The following is a 19,777-nucleotide window of genomic DNA, read 5'->3' as shown; positions in this document are numbered from 1 at the left end:
ACCGATGTGGGAAACTTATTGAGGGGTGGGTCTAAATTATGCCGAGGAGGCCCCTTAGGTCGGTGGACTAAGGGAGGCTTCCCTAATCAGCCCCTGACTTGGGGAAGTGCCCCAAGTGCTTATACTGGGTCTAGCACCCATTGGACGATCAGGCCTGTGTTTTCCAAGGTGCGCAGAGCCAGAAGTGAGTCCAGAGCCTTGGATGGTGGCAGCGGGAACCCCAGGCTAGCGGGTGTGCTCCAGGGAAGGGGTCGGCCGGACGGGAGGCACCCCAGGGAGGCACTCGGAGCCTGGAAGGTGGGCGGGCGCAGGGTGGTGGGCGGCTCAACGCAGGAGCGCCCCCTACTGGCCCGCCACAGGGGGGAAATTCCTTCCTGACCCCAAATGCAGCATCGGTCTGACCCTAAGCAGAGGGACAAGACTCTCTGGCCAGGACGCTCTGGGTTTGGTCCCAGCAGGAGCTTTGGCACAGCCAGCCTGGGTTGCAGCAGCACCCAGCACCTCTGGGGGAGGCTTCAAAACCCCCTGATGCATGGAGCACAAAGGGGTGGGGGGAACCAGCAAAGCCCAGAAGCCTGGGAAATCCCCATTGCAGAGCACAGGCATTGCTACACATAGATCATCCCCAACCAGGGGCTGTCCAGCCTCCTCTTGGACACCTCCAGTGATGGAGAGCCCACCCCTTCCCCTGGTATCTGTTCCCTGGGCATCTATTCAGCTTTGAGCTGCTCCTGGCTCTGAGCCCCACTCTCCTCCAAGACCCCACTGGACCTGTCAGCACCTGAGCTCTGCAGCTGCTGCCAAGGGAAAGCAGGGGTATGGCTGGCTGCAGCCAAGAACGCGTGCTTGCTTGTGTGCTGACAGGGCTGCGCGCGCTGCCTGCCCCATCCACGTGCATAGTCTTGGCACACCTGCCCCTCTGAGCCTGCCCTGCCTGTCTTGGCATGGATGAGTGTGCCCGGGCAGAGTGGGAGGCTGTGTCCATCCAAGGGGCACCTTCCTTTCAACATCTCTGCACAAGCCATGCCCCCTCCAGCCTAGGTCTTGCAAACTGGGTTTGGCCAGAGGGTCTTTCCACTGTTCCTCTTCCTTGCAGCCTCCAGCATTTAGGGTCCAGGAAGCTCAGATGCCCCTTTCCTCCAAGCCTGTGTCCAGTCCCTTGGTGAATGGGGCTAACTCTCAGGTGCCCCCACCTCTGGTGTCAATGTGTCCCACCCTTGAATGACACACTGAGTGAAACACAACTTCACGCTGTTCGTTTTCAACTTGCTACCAGCTCCTTTCATGTGGTGACCCCCGTTCTTGTCTGGTGAGAGTCACTCATAAACCCCCAGTGACTTTCTCTTCGCCGTTTAGTGTTGGGCAAAGCCTTCTCACATCCCCCTTTAAATGTCTCTTTTCTAGACTGACCAGGCTTGGCCTCTTCAGTCTCTGCTCCACACCGCTCATCATCCTTGCTGCCCTTCTCTGCACCTCCTCTAGCTCTTCCATCTCCTTGTGGAGGTGCGGCCACCAGACCTGGGCATCGTATTTAAGGTGCGCATGCACCATGGATTAATAAAGGGATATCATGATACTTTCCATCTTGTTCACAGTTACCTTCTTAATCATCCCCAGCATGTTCATGAGGGCAGCAAAAATGGTTGAGGAGCTGGGGGACATGAGTGGTGAGGACAGGCTGAGGGAAATGGGCTGATTTAATTTGCAGAAGAGAAGACCAAGGGGGATTGAATAGCAGCCTTCAGCTCCCTGCAGGGGGTTGCAAAGAGGATGGAGCTGGGCTGTTCTCAGCGGGGGCAGATGACAGAACAAAGAGCAATGGGCTCAAGCTGCAGCAAGGCAAGTTGAGGTTGGATATTAGGAAAAACTTTCTCACTAGGACGGTGGTGAAACTGGAATGGGCTACCTAGAAAGGTGGTGGGATCTCCATCTTTGGAGTTTTTTAAGGCCCAGCTAGACTAAGCCTTGACTGGGATGATGTAGTTGAGGCTTTGAGCAGGAGGTTGGACTACATGTGACCTCCTGGGGTCCCTTCCAACCTTCATTTTCTATGACTATGATGTTGTTTGCCTTCCTGATGGCCACTGAGCATGAAGCTGATGTGTTTAGTGAACTTGAGAGGCTCATAAGAAGAAGCGGACACATGCCCCCACCCTCCGCAGCCCCGCGCCATGCAGAGAGCAAGCCCACCTGGCCAGCGTCGGGCGATCCACCTTGTAGTTGTTGATGAAGTTCATGTCCTGCAGCATGCTCAGGATGGCCTGTGGAGCGAGGCAGGAGAGAGCTGGATGAGGGGCTTGGGCTGGCAGAGACTGCAGATGCAGTCTAGCCCCTCATGCCAGGCTCCTTGCCCGGGACCCAAAGACAGAACAACTCCAGATAGGAAGAGAGGTGCAGGGCACAGGCAGGCACTTGCACATCCACTATGACTGAGCTGGGAAATGACCCGGGGGTGAGCAGCACACAGACATGCAGTATCCTGGGGCAGGGCAAGCAGCAGGCAGCTGCATCTGAGGGCTAGGCACGGGGGGCAAGGGACCCTGACCACCTTTGGCAAATGCTCCCCTTGGATGGATGCAGACCGCTGCAGTCTTACCAGGGGAAAGGCCCCGGTTACCCTCAATCCTACCAGGGACAGTTTACAGAGGGGTTTGTGCTGCCTGTCTGCTGCTGATTTCACCCCGGTGCAATGCTGCTGACCTGGGTGGGTGTTGTGCCTGCCTGTGCCCGCAGAGACATCAAGTAGGAGCAAAGAAACCCAGGTAAAGCAGGGACTAGACCCCCGGACTCTCAACCCTTTAAGCCCCGGTTTTCTCCTGGCTTTGTTCTCAGCTGTGGTGGGATAAGGCTTGGCCCCCGGGGCCCTAGACCTGCCCCCAGCACCCACCATGGATGTGTCGTCCTCGGGCAGAGAGCGTGGAGTGTAGGAAAAGTTGGCAAAGCTGGAATCGATGTGTTGGACGGGCCGGATCCCTTCGCTCAGCAGCTTGGTGTATTCGTCGTCTGAGACCTGCAAGAGGAGATGGGGACAGGCCTTTCGTGATGGGCAGCAATCTCAGGGTTCACCCGTTGGCACTGGGCAGACAGCCCCATCCTGGGGTCCTTGATCTGCCATGCACGGCATGGGACGGCAGCTATACAAGCTTCCTGATGCACCACAGTCGAGCCCTTGGGGTGTGCTGCCCTTGGCCGCTCTGCAGACAGAGCTCAGCCACACCAAGATAACTCCCCTGCAGAGCCATGACCTTGCTCCTCCCTGAAATGCAGCTGCTTCTGGGGTGCAGCAACAGAGCAACACCACTGCAGGCAATACATTGGAGGCTGATTGCTCAGGAGCTGTTGGGACGGCTGGCTGGAGGCTGATGAAAACCCATGGGCTGCTGCAGCGTTGTAGGAAGACCCTCAGATCTGTGCTCCACCCCAGAGCTGGCTGCCTCTGCCACTCCCCCTGGCAGCCTGCTCACCCCCCTCACCTTCATGTGGTACATCATCATCTCGTTGGCCAGGTGGCTCCGGTACTGCGCCTCGTTGACCTTCTTATACAGCAGGGACTGTGGCAAGGGGGAGGAGAGGGTGGTTAGTGGTTTTGGGGGGCAGATACCTGGCAAAAGGAGACCCAGCACCCAGCCGGGCATCAACACGAGGCTAAGACAGGCCATGGGGCAGCCCTGGCACTTACGTGGGCAATGCTGATGCCACAGTAGATGGAGAAGGCCGTGGCCAGGTCCTCGTCAAACTTGCTGAACCAGGGGCCGTTGATTTTGTTGACCAGCTCGGCCACCCCGATGACCTCTGGAAGAGCCAGGAGCACATGGCAGGCATGGTTAGCAGAGTGGCACACTACAGCTATGCCGTGGCATCAGGAGGCGTGGGCTCAAGGGGCCCTGACGGCCTGGATTGGGACCCCATGCTCCGTATAACCAGTTCCATGCCAGCACAGGGCTGGACAGGGTGCAGCTGAGGCTGGGGAGGTGGGATGCAGGCCCTTTACCCACTCTGGGGACCTCTCATGCCCTCCAGAGATCTCCAGAGATGCTGAAGAGCCCTGGAGACATGGGTGGGTCTGTCCAGCCCCGCACGGAGGAGATGGGGGCTGGGGTCGGGCCGAGCAGGGCCTCACCCTGGTTCTCGTTCTTGATGGGGAAGCAGAGGATGTTCCTGGTCCGGAAGCCGGTGCTGTCGTCCACGCCCCGGTAGAAGAGCGGATGGGAATAGGCATCCTTGATGTTGAGGATCTTCCCTGTGGTGGCCACGTGCCCCGCGATGCCCTGGTCCGCGGGGATCCGGATCTCGTAGCTCTGGGGGTGTTGGCAGAGGGGAATTGCTCAGAGGGTCTCCAGTGCCACCCCTCACCCATGCCTCCCCGAGCACCCACCGGCCCTGCCCACCCTCACCCTCATCCAGCTGGCCTACCTCATCGTCCACTACACCGCCGTCGAACACCTTGGCCACCAGCTCCTGGTTGCCTCTGTCCAGCAGGAACACGGAGCATCTGCCGGGGACAAGAGGCCGCGGGGAGGCTCAGGGAAGAGAAGCCCAGACTGCCCCGATGCAGAATCCATCCCATCCTCTCTCATCCCCCTGCCCCTCCTCACTCCAGATGCAACCTCGGGGAGCATTCGGAGTGGAAACAAGTCCCCTTAACTCTGCCCCTCGTTGGCAAAGACCTGGCACAGTCATAACAAGTGCGGGCCTTTTTACTGAGCCTGAAGCGACTTGCAGGGAGCTACATTTACATTGCAAAGCAGGACCTGTAGAAGGGGCGAGAGACTGGGAAACCTGAGAAGAGACAGGGACGCTGAGGGGTGTGCGGGATGAGAAAAGCATGCTATGGTCAAGGCACCCAAGCGGGGAGAAGGAGGTGTAGATCTCCAATAAAAACCCAGGTAATGATGAGGTCCGGGGGATCTCTTCCTCACCTGCCCAAAAGATCTACAGATCCCCCAGAAAGACCATCCGAATACCTGGCTGCAAGGAGACACTCTGCCTTCAGGATCATGCAAGGTGTATGCAAGCCTTTCTGATGTCTTTTTGGCATATTTGGTTGTGTTTTAAGTTGGACAAAGTTGTGTGCTATGGGTTATTGCGGAGTGTCTTAAGTCTAGTAACACCCCAGAGCGGGGCATCACTTTAATGCTGCCCCTTCGACACTTCACCTCAATCTGGCTCCTTGGGGGGCATCACCTTAACTCTGCCCAGGGCCAGGTCACATCATTTCTTTAGTCCCAGGGCCTCGTGCTGTATCTCAGTCACTCTGATGCTGTGTTACGGGGCTTCCTCTCCAGGATATGACCCCCATGTGCACTACCCATGCCCCAGCCTCTGGGACAGGCTCAACTCTGCCCAGCCTGTGGTTCACGTGTGGGCTGGTCTGACCGTGGCCCCGTCCCGCACGTGGCCAGACTCACATTTCGGCGTTGCTGAGGTTTCGGGCCTCAGTGATGATCTCCTGGAGCAGCACCGACACGTCATCTGTGGGGGACAAGGTGCACCATGAGGATGGGGCGTGATGGTGGGGTCCTGGCAGTGCGGCTCTGGGCAGCCCATGGAGGCTGAGAGGCCAGCCCGAGGTGGCGACAGGCTGGGGCTGGCCTGAGCTCCCAGGTGTGGGGGTCTGCCCCACTGGATGCTCTGGGTCTGGTGGGCAGGGGTCCCGGTGCTTAGATCAACCCTTAGGAGGTGCAGCTGAGAAGTTCCCCACCCTGGTGCTAGCATCTGCCAAGGCATTATTTGGGCAAGCTGCTGCCTCAGTTTCCCCATTGCTGTGCTTGCTACTCCCCAACCCTCCAAGCATGCAAGGGCAGAGGGAAATGCATGCAGGGAGTAGGGAACGGAGGCCAGACCCTGCCCTCAGTGATGCAGGGGAGACCTCTCAGACCCCCACCCAACAGTATGGCCCAGGGACAGCCATGGGAGGGGGGTTGGCTTCCTTCTGGGCTGGCGGAGGGCAGGGGTAAGCCACCTACCCAAGTGGGTGAACAGGTTCTTGGCCACTTGCAGCAGAGCCTGGAGGGGAGAAGAAGCCATTGAGAGTCCTGCTCGTTGCTGGAGTTAATTAACCGTGTCTGGTCTCGTGGGCTTAGGACCAGCCCGAGCCCCACTCCCTCCTCCTGCCCCCGACAGCAATCCGCTGTGTTTCCAGCAGGGAGAGGGGGGCAGGAGCTCGCGGTGCCGTGTGGCAGCAGGGCTCCCACTCCTGGGAACGGATCCAAGGCCCATGCTATATGTTGCATACATTATACAATTCACTGGTGAACTGTGCATTAAATTTAGACCAGCCGCACATACCAAGTAAGACCAGCCACACGTGCAAAGTAAGGCTCACACAGTGATATGGTGAATCGTGCGATAAATTTAAACCGGCCACATGTGCCAAGTGATTATTGCATAATAAGCTGGTGAATCGCGCAATAAATTTAAACCGGCCACACGTCCCAAGTAAGACCGGCCACATGTGCAAAATAAGGATCGCACAATGAGCTGGAGATGCAATAAATTTCAATTAGACACGTGGGCCAAGTAAGACCGGCCACATGTGCAAAGTAAGGATCACACAATGAGCTGGTGAATCGTGCAATAAATTTAAACCAACCGCATGTGCCAAATAATGATCACACAATAAGCTGCTGAATTGTGCAATAAATGTAAACTGACCACATATGCAAAGTAATGATCACGCAACGAACTGGTGAATCCCATAAGAAATTTAAACAGACCACACGTGCAAAGTAACGATCACACAATGAACTGGTGAATCGCGCAATAAATTTAAACTGGTCACACGTGCAAAGTAATTATCACACGGCGCACGCAGAGAGACAGCAAGGCCTCCACCCGGGTCTTCTAGCTTTCAGGCCAGGGCACTGTCCTCTCGACCGCCCTGCTCCTCCTAGGATGGGGGTGACTAATCACAGGGCATTGAGCGGGTCAGGGGAAACTTGGGGTGGAGGGTACTTTAGGGGAGAGGGGGGCAGGAAGCAGTGGAGATGTAGGTAGGGAAACTGAGGCTGCCTCGGTGTCCTCCTGGGGTTAGTGATCCTCTGCTGGAATCAGATTGCAAGCTGTGTGTTGTGCCTGGACCACACCCAGGAAAGTCATTGTCAGCAGCTGCCCAGTGCTCCCTGTTTGGGGAATCCTGCCCAGATGGTTGAATGCTGCCCGGAGACGGGGAGGCTGGACCCCACTTGGCCACGAGAGGGCACCCCATGCCCGTGGCTGGAGGGCAGTGCTGCTCCCAGCAGCGTGGTCGTGGCTGTTGTGTGGGGCACAAGGCAGTGAATCCCCTTCCCAGTGCAGTGATGGGCACCACAGCCCAGCCAGTGCCAGCCTGGGAGCTGGGGGTGGGAACAGAGCCAGGGGCAGGGGGCAGCCTCTGAGGGCAAGAGGGGGCTGGAGGCTGGCAGATGTGAGGCCGCAGACATGCAGGGTGGCGCAGGCATGAAACAGCACGTCACAGGGTATGCATGCAAGTGTGCCGAGCTGTGCGTAAGAGTGTGCATGGCTGGACACCTGTGTGAATGAAGGGTGATTGTGTGAACATGTCAGGGTGTGTGTGAAAGCATGCACGTGTGAGTGAGCAAAGGGTGAGCGTGTGACTGTTTTGGGTTGCGTGTGCAAGCGTGCATGGCTGTCTAGGCATGTAAGTGAGCGAATGGCATGGGCAAGCATGTTGGGCTGCGTGTGCAAGAGTGCACAGCTGGAAATGTATAAATAAGCAAACGGTGGACGTGCAAGGGCTGTACTGTGGGCGAGCGTGCATGGCTGTCTGGACACATGGGAGTGAATGGTGAGCATGCAAGTGTGTTGGGCTGTGTGTGCAAATGTGCATGGCTGTCTGGGCACCCCTACGGCTAAGGGCAGGTCGCACAGGGCACCAGGGCATGGAAGGTCTTAGGGTAGCAAAAGGCTGCAGGCCCCTCAGACCCAAGGGCATAAGGAACCACGTACCATCATCCCAGCGCTTCAAGGGGTTGGTGGAGGGGGTGCTGACAGCCACAACTGAGGGCAGAAGGTGGCAGGGCCCTCAGGCGGGTTTGGATGGGGATGCTGGTTCAAGGCATCCTGCTTTAGCAGCTGGCTCACAGGGTGGATAAAAGCCAACTACTGCTGCTAGGCAGGGGAGCTCCTCCTTTGCCTTTACAGAGCTGCAGACTCAGGGCTGTGCCCCAGCCGGCCATCCTGCTGGCGGGGGGCTATGCCCTGCACACGCAGGAAGTGCCCAGCTCGGCCCCTTCCCTGCCGGAGACCCCTGCCCTGCCCTGCCCTGCCCCTCCGGCTGGGCCTCACCTGACACTCGCACTTGAGCTTCTGCTCCTTCTGGAAGGCCAGCGTGCTGGTCAGAACGGTGGACGTGTAGCAGAAGCAGTGCTGGATCTTGTGCTCGTCGGCCTCCGTGTAGCTAAGGAGGCAAGGGGGCACGGTCATGTCAGGGGCCAGGGATGCGCCCACCTCTGGGGTGGACCCAGCTGCCATACCCCGCTCCGCGTTCACCTCCTCCCTCAGGGCTTCTGCCTGGTCCCTCCTCTCCCCCAGCACAGGCCTAGGGCAAGAAGAGAGCCTGTTGCTGCCAAGGACATTGGGGGCCGGGGCACTGAGCTGGGAGCCAGGACACCTGGGTTTTATTCCCAGCCATTGGGGGACATTGGAGTGAAATGTCCATGGTCCTTCAGACAGGGGACAAGCCTGCCCAACAGCTTTGGGACCCCGACCATGCTGCTCCCTGCTCCCTATACTTGGCTGGACCTGGTGGCTTCGCAGGCCCAAGGGGGTGCCAGCCCCATCTGCAGCCTGCTAAAGGGACAGGACTAGCAGGAGACTTCAGTGGGGGCAAGACAAGACCTCCCCCCGGGCTGGGCCTGGCGGGGCGTGGGGCAGGCAGGGTATCACCAGACCACTCATAAGCTGTGTGTGCAAGCATGCATGGTTGTCTAGATGCATGTAAGTGAGTGAATGGCATGTGCAAGCATGCTGGGCTGCTTGTGCGAGCAAGCACAGCTGTATATGTGTGAGTAAGCAAACGGTGGATGCACAGTTGTTTGGACATGTGGGAGTGAATGCAAGCATGTTGGGCTGTGTGTGCAAGCGTCCATGGCTGTTTAGACATGTGTACGTGAGTGAATGGCATATTCAAGCATGTTGGGCTGAGTGTGAGCGTGCACAGCTGGAGTAAGCAAACGGTGGATGTGCAAGTGCTGTGCTGTGTGTGCGAGTGTGCATGGCTGTCTGGACATGTGGGAGTGAATGGTGAGCATGCAAATGTGGTTGCCTGTGCGTGCAAGCGTGAATGGCTGTTTGGGCACCCCCAGGGCTGAGGGCAGGTCCCACAGGGCACCAGGGCACAGAAGGTAGCAAAAGGCTGCAGGCCTCTCAGACCCAAGGGCATAAGGAACCACATGGCATCATCCCAGAGCCTCAAGGCCTGGTGAGCTGAGGCACCTGGTTTGGGACGTGGAGCCACAGCCAAGCTGGAGCTCCCTGGCTGCGTCTCCGAGGATGGCTGGGATGCAGGATGACCCCACAGGGACCCTGCATCCCAGTTTCCCTTGCCCCCCACTCACCTCTCCCCGCCGAGCTTGTTGAAGGCGCAGGCCAAGGCCACCACCTGCGCAGTGGCTCTGCTGATGACGGGGACACAGAGCATGGAGGTCACCTCGAAGCCCAGCATGTTGCCCAGCTGCTTGTGCTCCTCCTGCCAAGAGAGGGTGGGATGAGGAGGGGTGAGCTGCGCATCTCCCCGGCGTGACCCCTGCTGTCGGCAAACACAGGCGCTGGGAGAGTGGGCTGGCCAGGGGATACTGGCTCCCAGTCTCCGCTTGGCAGCTGGACTGCACAGAAACCCCTGGCCAACCTCTTCCCCCTGCCTCAGTTTCCCCAGCAATGAAACAGCAGCAAGAGCAACAGTGCTGGATGCATCTCTACCATGCAGGTGTCTGCCCCTTTCTTGGGCACTGCCCCCCTTGCCAGAGCCCTGCTCAGGTGAGCACCTGGGTCAGCCCGAGCCCTTCTGCATGGCACAGAGGAGGAAGCAGCAGGCAGCAGAGGCCAGGTGCAAGGCAGCAAGCCAAATGGGGGCTTCGACCCTCTCCGATGGGAACCAAACCCACGTTTCCAGGTTCACAGGAGAACAGCTGCCCGGCCACTCTACCACGCAGCGGGCCACGGCCACCCAGCACAGTGCAGATGACAGCAACGGATGGAGGCTTTAGGGCTGCGCAACTGCCCGGACCTGACACCTCAACGCCCACGGCCCATCACGTACCACGCTGATGTCCTGCAGCGTGATGGACTTCTTCTCCTCCACAACCTTCCCCAGGTGCCCGACCGTCAGCTGCAGACAAAGCGCATACATGGGGTGAGCTCTGCGGGCAGCGGTGCCATGGGGGCAAGGAAGATGCTGCTCTGCCCCCAGCCCAGCTCCCGCAGCTCTGCACCCGGTGGTGGCCTCAAGCTGGGCTCTCCAAGCACATGTGGCTTCTTCCCTGTGCCTCGGGAGAGCCTCAGCCCGCACCTACATGAGCACAATCACGGCTGGCTCCTGGCACCCTGCTACACCGGTGATGTGGTGCCTAGATGCCTCCAGCCATGTCCCCAGCCATCTCCTCCAGGCCTCCCCAGGCACATTAGCCCATGTCCTGCTGCTCAGAGCCCTAGCATGCCAGGCCGGCTGCATCCCTGGCACTAGGACCATGGCAGCTTGCAGCACTTTGGATTAGCAAAGATGCTAAATGAACTGCCCGTGCCACTGGAGCGTGGCGATGCCGGGAGCCGGGAGCCGGCAATGGGTGTGCACGCGGGCGCATTAATGGCCTTATCACCGCTGTGCGGACAAACACACTTAAGCCTCTGACTGAGGAGAGGTGCGAGCCTGTGGGGATTAGGCACGGGACATAAACCAGAGCAGGCTGCTCCTCCGGCTTCATCAGCAGCACTTCACTGCAGCCCGTCGGGACTATGCCTATTACCTCTCTTGTGGAGGTAGCTCATGGATGGGGCTGGTTGTCTAGCCACCGGGCCCCTGGGGAGCCACTCAGCCCTGATCCAGGGGTAAGCATCACTTTGGTTTTGATGAACTAAGGCTGATCAGGCAGGTCCAGCCATGTAGCAAGGCCAATTCCAGTCCAGTTTTGCTTGCGCTCCTTCCCATGGGCCAGGGGACCGCACCAGAGACCAGCCCATGCAGCCGCGATCATGGGAAAGCTCCCGTCTTCCCACCAGCCGGTGCCAAAGCAGCTGGACCGGGGCAGTTGGTAACCACAGCTCAGGACGGCGGAGGGAGAAGCAGAAATTGGGCATGGCATCTCCAGCTCTCCATGCAAGACGGGTCTGAGCTATCCCTAAGTCAGTGGCTCTAGCACAATGCTGCTGCCCTGCCGGGTACATGTGCTTCATGCCCTGCAGGGGATGTGTGCATGTCCCCATCCTTAGCTGGTTTATGCCATATAGCTCCAAGGCTCAGACCGGACCCGTCTCCAGGCTGGGGCTGACCTGACCTGCCTGTTCCCTGCTGTTCACCCACTAGGCAGCAAGACTGGTACTTACGGGGAAGCTGATCTCCTCCTCCAGCACTTTATCACCCACCACCTGAAGGAAGTAAGGCTGGGAGTCAGGGACAGCTCAGCTTCGGGGCACATGAACGTGGCTAATGCAGCCTCTGGAGCCCATGCCAGGACAGGACTTTGCTCCAGAGCTGCCTCTGCCCCTCCACAGGGTCCCTGGCACCCAGGGGAGCAGGTCCTGGCCTCTCCAGTCTTTCCAGGAAGCACCCAGAGGGCAAACCCCCTGAAGGGCTGACACAAGCTGTGCCCAGGACCACAATCGATCATCTGAGCCAGCCCCAGGGTGCAAAACTGCCCAGCGCTCTAGAGCTGATGGGCATTCGGTCCTGTAGCAACTGGGGTCATCATGCTGGGGACTCAGCAGGCAGCCCCAGACCCAGGGAGCTCCCACTGCTGTGCTCAGATCACCCAGCCCCAGCCGGAAGGGGAGCTGGAGGGGATGCAAGGGACAGCGAGGGGTGGGGAGACTGCAGCAGGGGCAGGACAGGTCACAGGTGGGACCCTCCAGCCTTCCCCACTGTGGGTGCTGGGAGCACGTGGGCCCTGCCAGAGGCCCCCGGTGCCTGCCCCGTGCCCAGCGCCGTCCCACTCACCTGGCAGAAGAGCTGGTGATTGTCCTCGGAGACCAGCAAGAGGCAGCAGCAAGGCGACTGGGTCTCCTGCTTCAGCTGTGGGGAGAGGGAAGCAAGGTGAGGGGCAGGCCCCGCATGGGGACACCCCCCTGCCGCTGGCTCGGGGCAGCGCCCAGACCCTGTGGCTCCTGGTGCTTCGGCTGCATCCAGGCACAAGCAGGGGGAGGAGAGTCATGCAGCCGGGGGTGGGGAAACTGAGGCACGGCTCAGAGAGTGGCTGCGTGACTTGACCAAGGTTACAGGGCAGGCAGTGGCAGAGCTGGGAACCCGGAGACCCTGCACCGGGGCTAATAAGGCATAGCTGGGGGAGGGCCCTGATAGAGGTGAAGAGCACCAGGATGCCTGGGTCCTAACTCCGGCTTGGCAGAGCACCGGGGTATGCCAAGGCAAAGGGGAAAGGTGCGGCACTCACATAGTTGAGGACTTTAAGCTGGAGCGAGGCGGCGTCCAGGTCGTACAGCTCCCCTGCATGGGCACGGAGAGGCCACATGAGCCTGGCGGGTGCCTCCAAGCCCATGTGCCCCGAAGGCATGCACAGCTGGAGGATGCCACGGGCAGCGCCTCCCTTACCACACAGCTGGAGGATCTTGCGGTCCAAGTCGTTGTAGTCGCTGCTGGTGGCCCTCTCGGTTTTAGCCAGCGAGTTCTGGGAGGAGCTGGTAGACAGGCTGACCTGGGGCCAGGGCTGCAGCTTCTGGAGGGCCTGGACACGCCGGTATGCCACCAGCACCTGCCAGGACAGCCCGGGGCAGGGGTCAGTGGGGAGCCGATCCCTTCCCTCCACCCAGCAGCTCCCATGAGAAAGGGCTGTAAGGCTCCCGCCATGGCGGGACCTGCTGTGCCACCCAGCACGGCCACGTGTCCTGCCCTGGCCCTGGTCTGCACAGAAAACACCCCCCCACGTGCTGGGGTGAGAGGCTTCATTCCCGGAGCCAGGGCACACGGGACGGGGCACTGCCCGGGGGACGGGGCTTGGTCTGCAGGGCTGCAAACAGCTGTCCCATTTATCCCGGGATAAACCATTTTATCCTGAGACAAAGCAGCATCATACAGATGCCCATATCCATTGTCCCAAGATCAATATGCGATGATTATGTCGTTGTATTGTTTGTCCCGGGATAACCTGTCTTATCCTGAGACAAAGCGGCATTGTACAGATATCCGCGTCCATTGTCCTGGGATAAATCTATGACGTTTATGTGTCTGTCTTGTTTGTCCCTGGGATAAACCATTTTTATCTTGGGACACAGCGGCATCATACAGACGCCTGTGTTCATTGTTCAAAATCCCTAAAATCCTAAATTCATTTCCTGGAGAAGCTTGATCCTGGGTCATTGCAAAGTGCATCTGATCGCTTATCCTGGGATGGCAGGACAGTAACCGTGGATGGCTAAGCCCTGATTAGCAAAGCGACGTGTGTCTAGACCAATCCTGGGAGATTTCTGTTCCAGGACAAAAGCAGGCATGACTTGTCCCGGGACAAATGCAACGTCCGCTCCTAGGTGGTCAGAGCGGGTCTGTGGCAGGCCAGGGGAGCCCAACCTGGCACACAGACCCCCTCCATGGCTGGACATGCACAGACCCCGCCTTGCACACGCATGCTCACACCTGCATGGGCCCTGTATGCACAGCCAGGTGGCTTGCACTTGGACCCACCCAGCCCCTCTGCGTGCACCAGGCATCCGCCACCCAGGGCAGGGGGCTGGGGCCAAGGGACTGAGGCGGGTGGTACCCCCGTCCCAGCACTGAGGATACTCACGTGCTTCTCCAGCGTGCGCAGGTTCTGCTGGTCCGGCTCGCTCAGCTGCCCGCAGTGCACCTGGGGGTGAGAGACAGAGTGGAGGGGGTGGTCGCAGCCCCTTGCTGCCCTGCTCACCCCTGCGGCTCAGTCCCAGCCCCACTTGGCCCCACTCTACCAGCACTGCCCTGCCTATGCCCAAGATCCAGTGGGCACGGCAGCACAGGGGTTAATGCAGCCTCCACGTGCCCTGCCAGCCATGGCATGTCCAGGTCTGGGGCTGGCTTCAGTCCAGCTCCCTCGGGCTGGTAACTTCAAGGAGGTTGGACCAGCCACAGTCGCTTGGACCAACCCAGCTTATGGCCCTCACCTCTACCAGCTGCTGGTGGGGCTGGGCATGGTGCATCCTCCAGTATAGACTGGCCAGGCAGGGAAACTGAGGCATGGAACAGGGGTGAGGTTTCCCCTAGCCTCTCCCTGTGCATCTGTGGGCGAACTGACTCCGGCAGGGCCAGGTCCTGAAGCCAGCTGCTCTCATGGGCCCTGGCACCTCTGGCCCCTCTGGAGCCTGGAGGAGGCTTCGAGCTGCCCCAGTGCAGAGCTGGGGTCCTTCAGCCCCACAGGGAAGGGCTGGGCAGTCCTGAGCGTCAGGGTCCCAGGGTGATGCTAGGCTCGGGTGGAGGGGAGAGAGCCTGGGACAGTCCTGGGATGGACCATGAGGAATGCATACCCCAGGATTTTGCAAAGGGTGGGTGCAGATGGTGAGATGCATCATCCCATATAGCACAACACACATTTTTTCTCTAGTTATAAAGAAACCAGAAGCTTGCTTAATAAACCAGGGGCTGGGGGCTGGATTATTCAGTTGAAAATCAGAGCAAAACCCAACATAAATGCATTCCTTTGCTATTTCATCTGCCCTGTATAAAAAAAAACCCACAACATGCTAAGCCAAAAATAATCAAAAGCTGCTGTTTCATGTGTCCTGCCGCTGTTTGAATGAAATGGACCTCTCTTTTCCAGATTCATAAAGCACAATCTATCCTTCTTGAGCATCTGGACAGTGCATCCAGTGCTTCACTGGAAGTGATCCCCACACCTGAGTTAATGTTCACCTGTGTTAACATCCTTGCACCTGAGCTACTGCATGTCAGTGCATCACCTTGTGCACGCCAGCAAGCATCATATCTGTGCAGATATGGCAGTGCGTGTCTCAGTGGAGCACATGTGGGTCAGCATGTCTCACCAGTGAGTGTGTGCTGCTGCACGTCCCACCAATGTGTGTATATCAGTGCATGTCTCACCAGTGCACGCATGATGGTGCACGTCTCACCAGTGTTCATATTTCGCTGTGTGTCTCGCCAATGTGTGTGAATCAGTGCATAGCTCACCGGAGCGCGCGTCAATGAATGTCTCATTAACGCACGTATCTACATGTCCCACCAATGTGCATGTGTCAGTGCATGTCTCACCAGTGCATCCGTGTTGGTGTATGTCTCACCAGTGCGTGTGAGGCAGCGCATATCTCACCAGCGCATGTGAATCAGTGAACACCTTATCAATCCCACCAATGTGTGTCAGTGCATATCTCACCAGTGCACATGTGATGGTGCATGTCCCACCAGCGTGCATATGTCATGGAGTGTCTCACTAGTGTGTGTGAGTCGGTGCATGTCTCACCAAAGTAAGCGTGTCAGTGAATGTCTCACCCGAGTGCATGCTGGCGTGTCTCACAGGTGTATACGTGTTGGTGTGTCTCACCACTGCACGTGTCATTGCATCTCCAGTGCAGACACATCACCTTGGTGCTCACACAGGGCCGTGCACCCGCGCAGGTGAGCCCAGCCCCCCGTGCACATGCTGGCAGCCTGCCTGGACCAGCGTGGTCCCCAGCGGCTGGGGCTGGGCGCAGCCAGGAAAGGTCAGCGCCTGCTAATCATTATAATTCCCTTTTAATAAGCACTGGAGAAAATCTCACGGCTCCGCTTGCTCCTTAATCTGTTTAAGCTCTCACCTCCCCCCACCCCCAGCTCCCAGGGCGAGTACCCACCTCCTGCATTCACCCATTAACCCTCCCGTCCTCTGCTCCATCGGCAGAGAAATCATGCTGCCGTGGCCACCCTGGTCTGTGGTATCCAGGTGCCCATGTGGCACCATAATACCTGCCATGTCCTGGGGGGGGCAGCCACCAGCCATGTCCCTCTTGCCCAGAAAGGGACCACTGACTCAGGGTCCAGGCCTGCTGAGAGAGTCAGCACATACAACCTGGCACCATAGGCACATGGCTGTCCTGCTTTGGGAAGGCAGTGGAGCTGGGCCCGCCTGGTGATGCCCCCCGCTGAGCCCAAAAATCTGTCACCGAATTGCCGGAAGAAGAGGCCGAGAGCATCAGCCTCACACGCGCTTCTTTCCTCTCCCAGCAAAATCATGCCATTCAACGCACAAGCAAACATGTCTGGACATCTGCCACCGGCCAGATGTTCTCCGTGGGGTCTGACCTGAATGGGCTCTGGCTTGTCCAGGAGCGTCCAGGACCTGTCAGCACTAGGGTGCAAGCCCCCTCCCGGAGACTGCCTGGTGCGGCCCATCCCTTCTCACCCTGCCCGTGGCTTCCCCCGTGTCCCGGCAGCCCCCGGTCACTCACCAGGATAACGCACACCACGCCCCCATGGTCCTTGTCCACCAGTGGGATGATCAGCACTGCAAGGCAAGACAGCAAAGTCAGCCATGCCCTGGAGCGAGCACAGTCACAGAGGGGCAGGAACGGGCTGTGTACAGATGTGGGGAGGGGCGGGGGTGCTGCAGCTTGGGAGTGTCCGGGGAGGCACCGCAGACGCGGCTCTGTTCATCCATCGCAAGCGCACACGCTACCTGCCCTGCCAGCCCAGCCTGTGCTCGAGCCATGTGTCCCCTGCTCACTGTATCTGCGTGCACATCCATCCACCTGTCCTTCTGCATAGCCACCTGTCCATCCATTCATCCATCCATCCTTCTGCACGGCCACTTATCTATCCATCCATCAGCCCATCTGTCCATCCATCCTTTGGCATAGCCACTTACCCATCTGCCCATCTACCTATCTACATATCCATCCATCCTTCTGCACAGCCACTTATCTATCCATCCCTCTGTCCATCCGCCCTTCTGCATACCCACATATCCATCTATCCATCTATATAGTCATCCATCCGTCCATCCTTCTGCACAGCCACTTATCCACTGTCCATCTGTCTGTCCATCCATCCTTCTGCATACCCACCTATCCATCCATCCATCCTTTCTCCTGCATAGCCACCTACCCATCCATGCATATACACACACTCTATCTATCCAGTTGCACACATCCATCTACACCCTCACACAACCCAATGCCCCTGCCATTTCCACCCCCCGCTGCTGGCCCTACCTTGCTTATCTGGAGATAAAGGTGCCACCAGGCCGTCCATCGCCTTGCCCTGGAGCTCAGCTGGGGGCAACCCGCTGCACTCCACCCGCTTCTGCTTGAGCACGGCATCTCTGGAAGGACAAGAGCAGAGGACGCGGTGCTGAGCCAGCAGCCGTGGGACAGCCCTCCTGGAGACAGCCAGGCTGGGGAGGGATGGGGGCAGCCCACCGCAGCTGGGGCAGCCAGGTGGGCACGAGCTGTAGCCACAGACACTGCTCGTGCTGACGGCAGATGACAGCTTGGTGTCCTAACACACGAGGAGCTGTGGAGAGGCCTGGTATCTGTCAGCCCCTAGCACCCTCCCCAAGCCAGCAATTATCCCATGCCCAACAGGCCTGATGGAGACATGCACGGCATGGCCCACCGAGCCCCAGGCTCCCTCCTTCCATCCACCGCCACCCTGCTCCCAGTATTTATTACACTGGGTGCCACCATCAGGCCTACAGGCCCCCACGGAGAGCTCAGCTGCCCCTTGCGCTCGGAGCTGTATGCACCACGTTAAAGTCTGCCCCCTGAGAGAGCTCACAGGACCACCAAGGAAGTGAGACCCAGTGGCCACGGCACTGTGCAGGAGTCAGGAGACCCCTGCTCGGTTCCCAGCCCTGCCACTGACCTTCCCTTCCCTTCCCTGCTGCGTGCCTCAGTTTCCCTGCTGTCTGTCTGGTCGGCTTTAGGCTCTCCGGGGCAGGGATGTGCATGGACAGTGCTTGGCACGGCAGAGATGTCCCACAGGACTCATACAAAGCCACTTGTCATTCATCCGCTCCGACTGCTCCTACGCTTCCCCTGCTGTGCTGTGCTGTGCTGTGCTGCGCTGCTGTGGCACCTGTTCCACCCCAGAGCTGGCTGCATTTTGGGGTGCGGCTCTCCAGTCTGCAGTGGGCTGACAGCAGCTCTCTCCGTCCCCAGCACCCGCATGCCCCGCTGCCTCCCAAGGGCCTTGCTTTCCACTGCCAGTAAACAGGCATGGCATCTGCATGCTCTGAGGGAGGCTGGTGGGGATCGGGCAGCCCGTCCTGCAGAGCTGTGCAGGGTCATGGCCTTCCCATCCGGCCCCGGGACCAAATCAGACCCCTCCGTGGATTTCCAAGCAGGGATACGGGAGTGAGCCCCAGCTCAGACAGGCCCCATGCAGAGGGACCCTGGCACTGCTCCAGCCAGGACTGGAGCCTGGGTCATTCACAGCCCACGGGACGCCTCGGCTTGAGGGCAACACTGCCCTGGGTTCAGCTGCTTGCAATCTCTCTCTCCCTTTTTTGCAACTGGCTCCCACATGCAACGACCTTCTCTGGCTAAAGAGGGGCTGAAACTGGCCCGTGCATGCCAATCTGTTCAGCTCAGAGATCTGGGGGCTATCACAGCAGCTGCCCCTGCCAGCCATGGGGCACAGCTCCAGCATTGGACCCTGCTGCCCATGGCCATTTCAGTAGGGACCTGAAGGCCAAATGCCCATTCCTGATGCTTCCTGTGCTTGGGCACTTGTCACACCAACAAGCCCAGTGCTGGGGTGGGCATGGGGGGGGCATTGCTGCTGGTGTTTGCAGCAGCTGGCAAAGCCAATGCAGTGCACAGTGCTGTTGCCCCCTGCCAGCCCAGCCAGGATTTCAGGGCACTGGGATCCTGCCATGGTGGGCCAACACAGGGCACAGGTCAGGCTCCCGTGCTGCCCCGAGCCCCTCCCTGCTGCTCCATGCATCCCGGTGCAGCACGTATCCCTGGCAGAGAGGCTTGGCAGAGGGGCTAAGTGACATGGCCAAGGCCACGCAGCAAGGACCTGGATGGTGTGCCCTAACCACGCCCTTCCTTGCCCCTTCCCAACCTGCCCTCTGGGAATAACCTTGCCCAAACCAGCCCGGACAAACCCACTGTCCAAACTCTAAGCAAAACCACAGTCGCCCCTGGCACAGCACCAGGCATCGCACCTGACCCTGCCGCAAGGAAAGCGGGGGGACCGCGGACGCCAACGTCCTGCTGCTGCAAAGGTTGTTCTTATAACTCCAGAGATCCCCGGTAGCCCTGAGCAGACACTCGTGTCTCCATCCTGATCCCAGAGCCCTGCAGCGAGGGGAGGAGAGCTGCCGCCAGCCCAGCAGAGATTTATATGCTTCATAACCATCCAGAGGAGCTGGGAGAGCGCTGGCCGGGAGGTGGAAGGATGGATGGCCTGTCTCTCGCTGGGGGCTGCGCTGTTGTGTGGGCCTGAGCCAAGCAATCAAGGAGCAAAGCGACCAGGCTGGCTGCTGGGACTGCCATGTCCTCATGGCTCCTGGCCTGGGCTCATGCTATAGGGGGGGAGGCAAGGAAGTGCCCAAAGAGCAGCCCAAAGAGGTTGCACAGAGTCTGAGGCTGGTGGGGACCTTGATGAAGCATAGCCCATCCCTGGGGGCAGCTGCTGCAAATGTGGGGC

The 19,777-nt window shown here is 59.0% G+C and overlaps 1 protein-coding gene across 1 annotated transcript in view; it reads right to left on the bottom strand.

The window, feature by feature from the left end:
• Positions 1-19,777, bottom strand: part of PDE2A (phosphodiesterase 2A) — a 95,281-nt gene that overhangs the window by 14,225 nt on the left and 61,279 nt on the right. The window contains exons 4-21 of the mRNA XM_014525713.2: positions 17,332-17,441; positions 16,570-16,625; positions 13,947-14,006; positions 12,758-12,917; positions 12,600-12,652; positions 12,149-12,223; positions 11,539-11,580; positions 10,259-10,327; positions 9,558-9,688; positions 8,287-8,398; positions 5,967-6,006; positions 5,409-5,472; positions 4,414-4,492; positions 4,121-4,298; positions 3,680-3,792; positions 3,474-3,551; positions 2,888-3,010; positions 2,191-2,261 (exon numbers count right to left, since the gene is read on the bottom strand). Coding sequence (XP_014381199.1) covers positions 2,191-2,261; positions 2,888-3,010; positions 3,474-3,551; positions 3,680-3,792; positions 4,121-4,298; positions 4,414-4,492; positions 5,409-5,472; positions 5,967-6,006; positions 8,287-8,398; positions 9,558-9,688; positions 10,259-10,327; positions 11,539-11,580; positions 12,149-12,223; positions 12,600-12,652; positions 12,758-12,917; positions 13,947-14,006; positions 16,570-16,625; positions 17,332-17,441 — 1,614 coding nt within the window. The remainder of the gene's footprint in view (positions 1-2,190; positions 2,262-2,887; positions 3,011-3,473; positions 3,552-3,679; positions 3,793-4,120; positions 4,299-4,413; positions 4,493-5,408; positions 5,473-5,966; positions 6,007-8,286; positions 8,399-9,557; positions 9,689-10,258; positions 10,328-11,538; positions 11,581-12,148; positions 12,224-12,599; positions 12,653-12,757; positions 12,918-13,946; positions 14,007-16,569; positions 16,626-17,331; positions 17,442-19,777) is intronic.

Source organism: Alligator sinensis, unplaced genomic scaffold (genome assembly GCF_000455745.1).
Source record: "Alligator sinensis unplaced genomic scaffold, ASM45574v1 scaffold1931_1, whole genome shotgun sequence".
NCBI classification, from domain to species: Eukaryota; Metazoa; Chordata; order Crocodylia; family Alligatoridae; genus Alligator; species Alligator sinensis.
The sequence above is the reverse complement of the archived record's forward strand: the minus strand, read 5'-3'. Positions and strand labels throughout refer to the sequence as shown.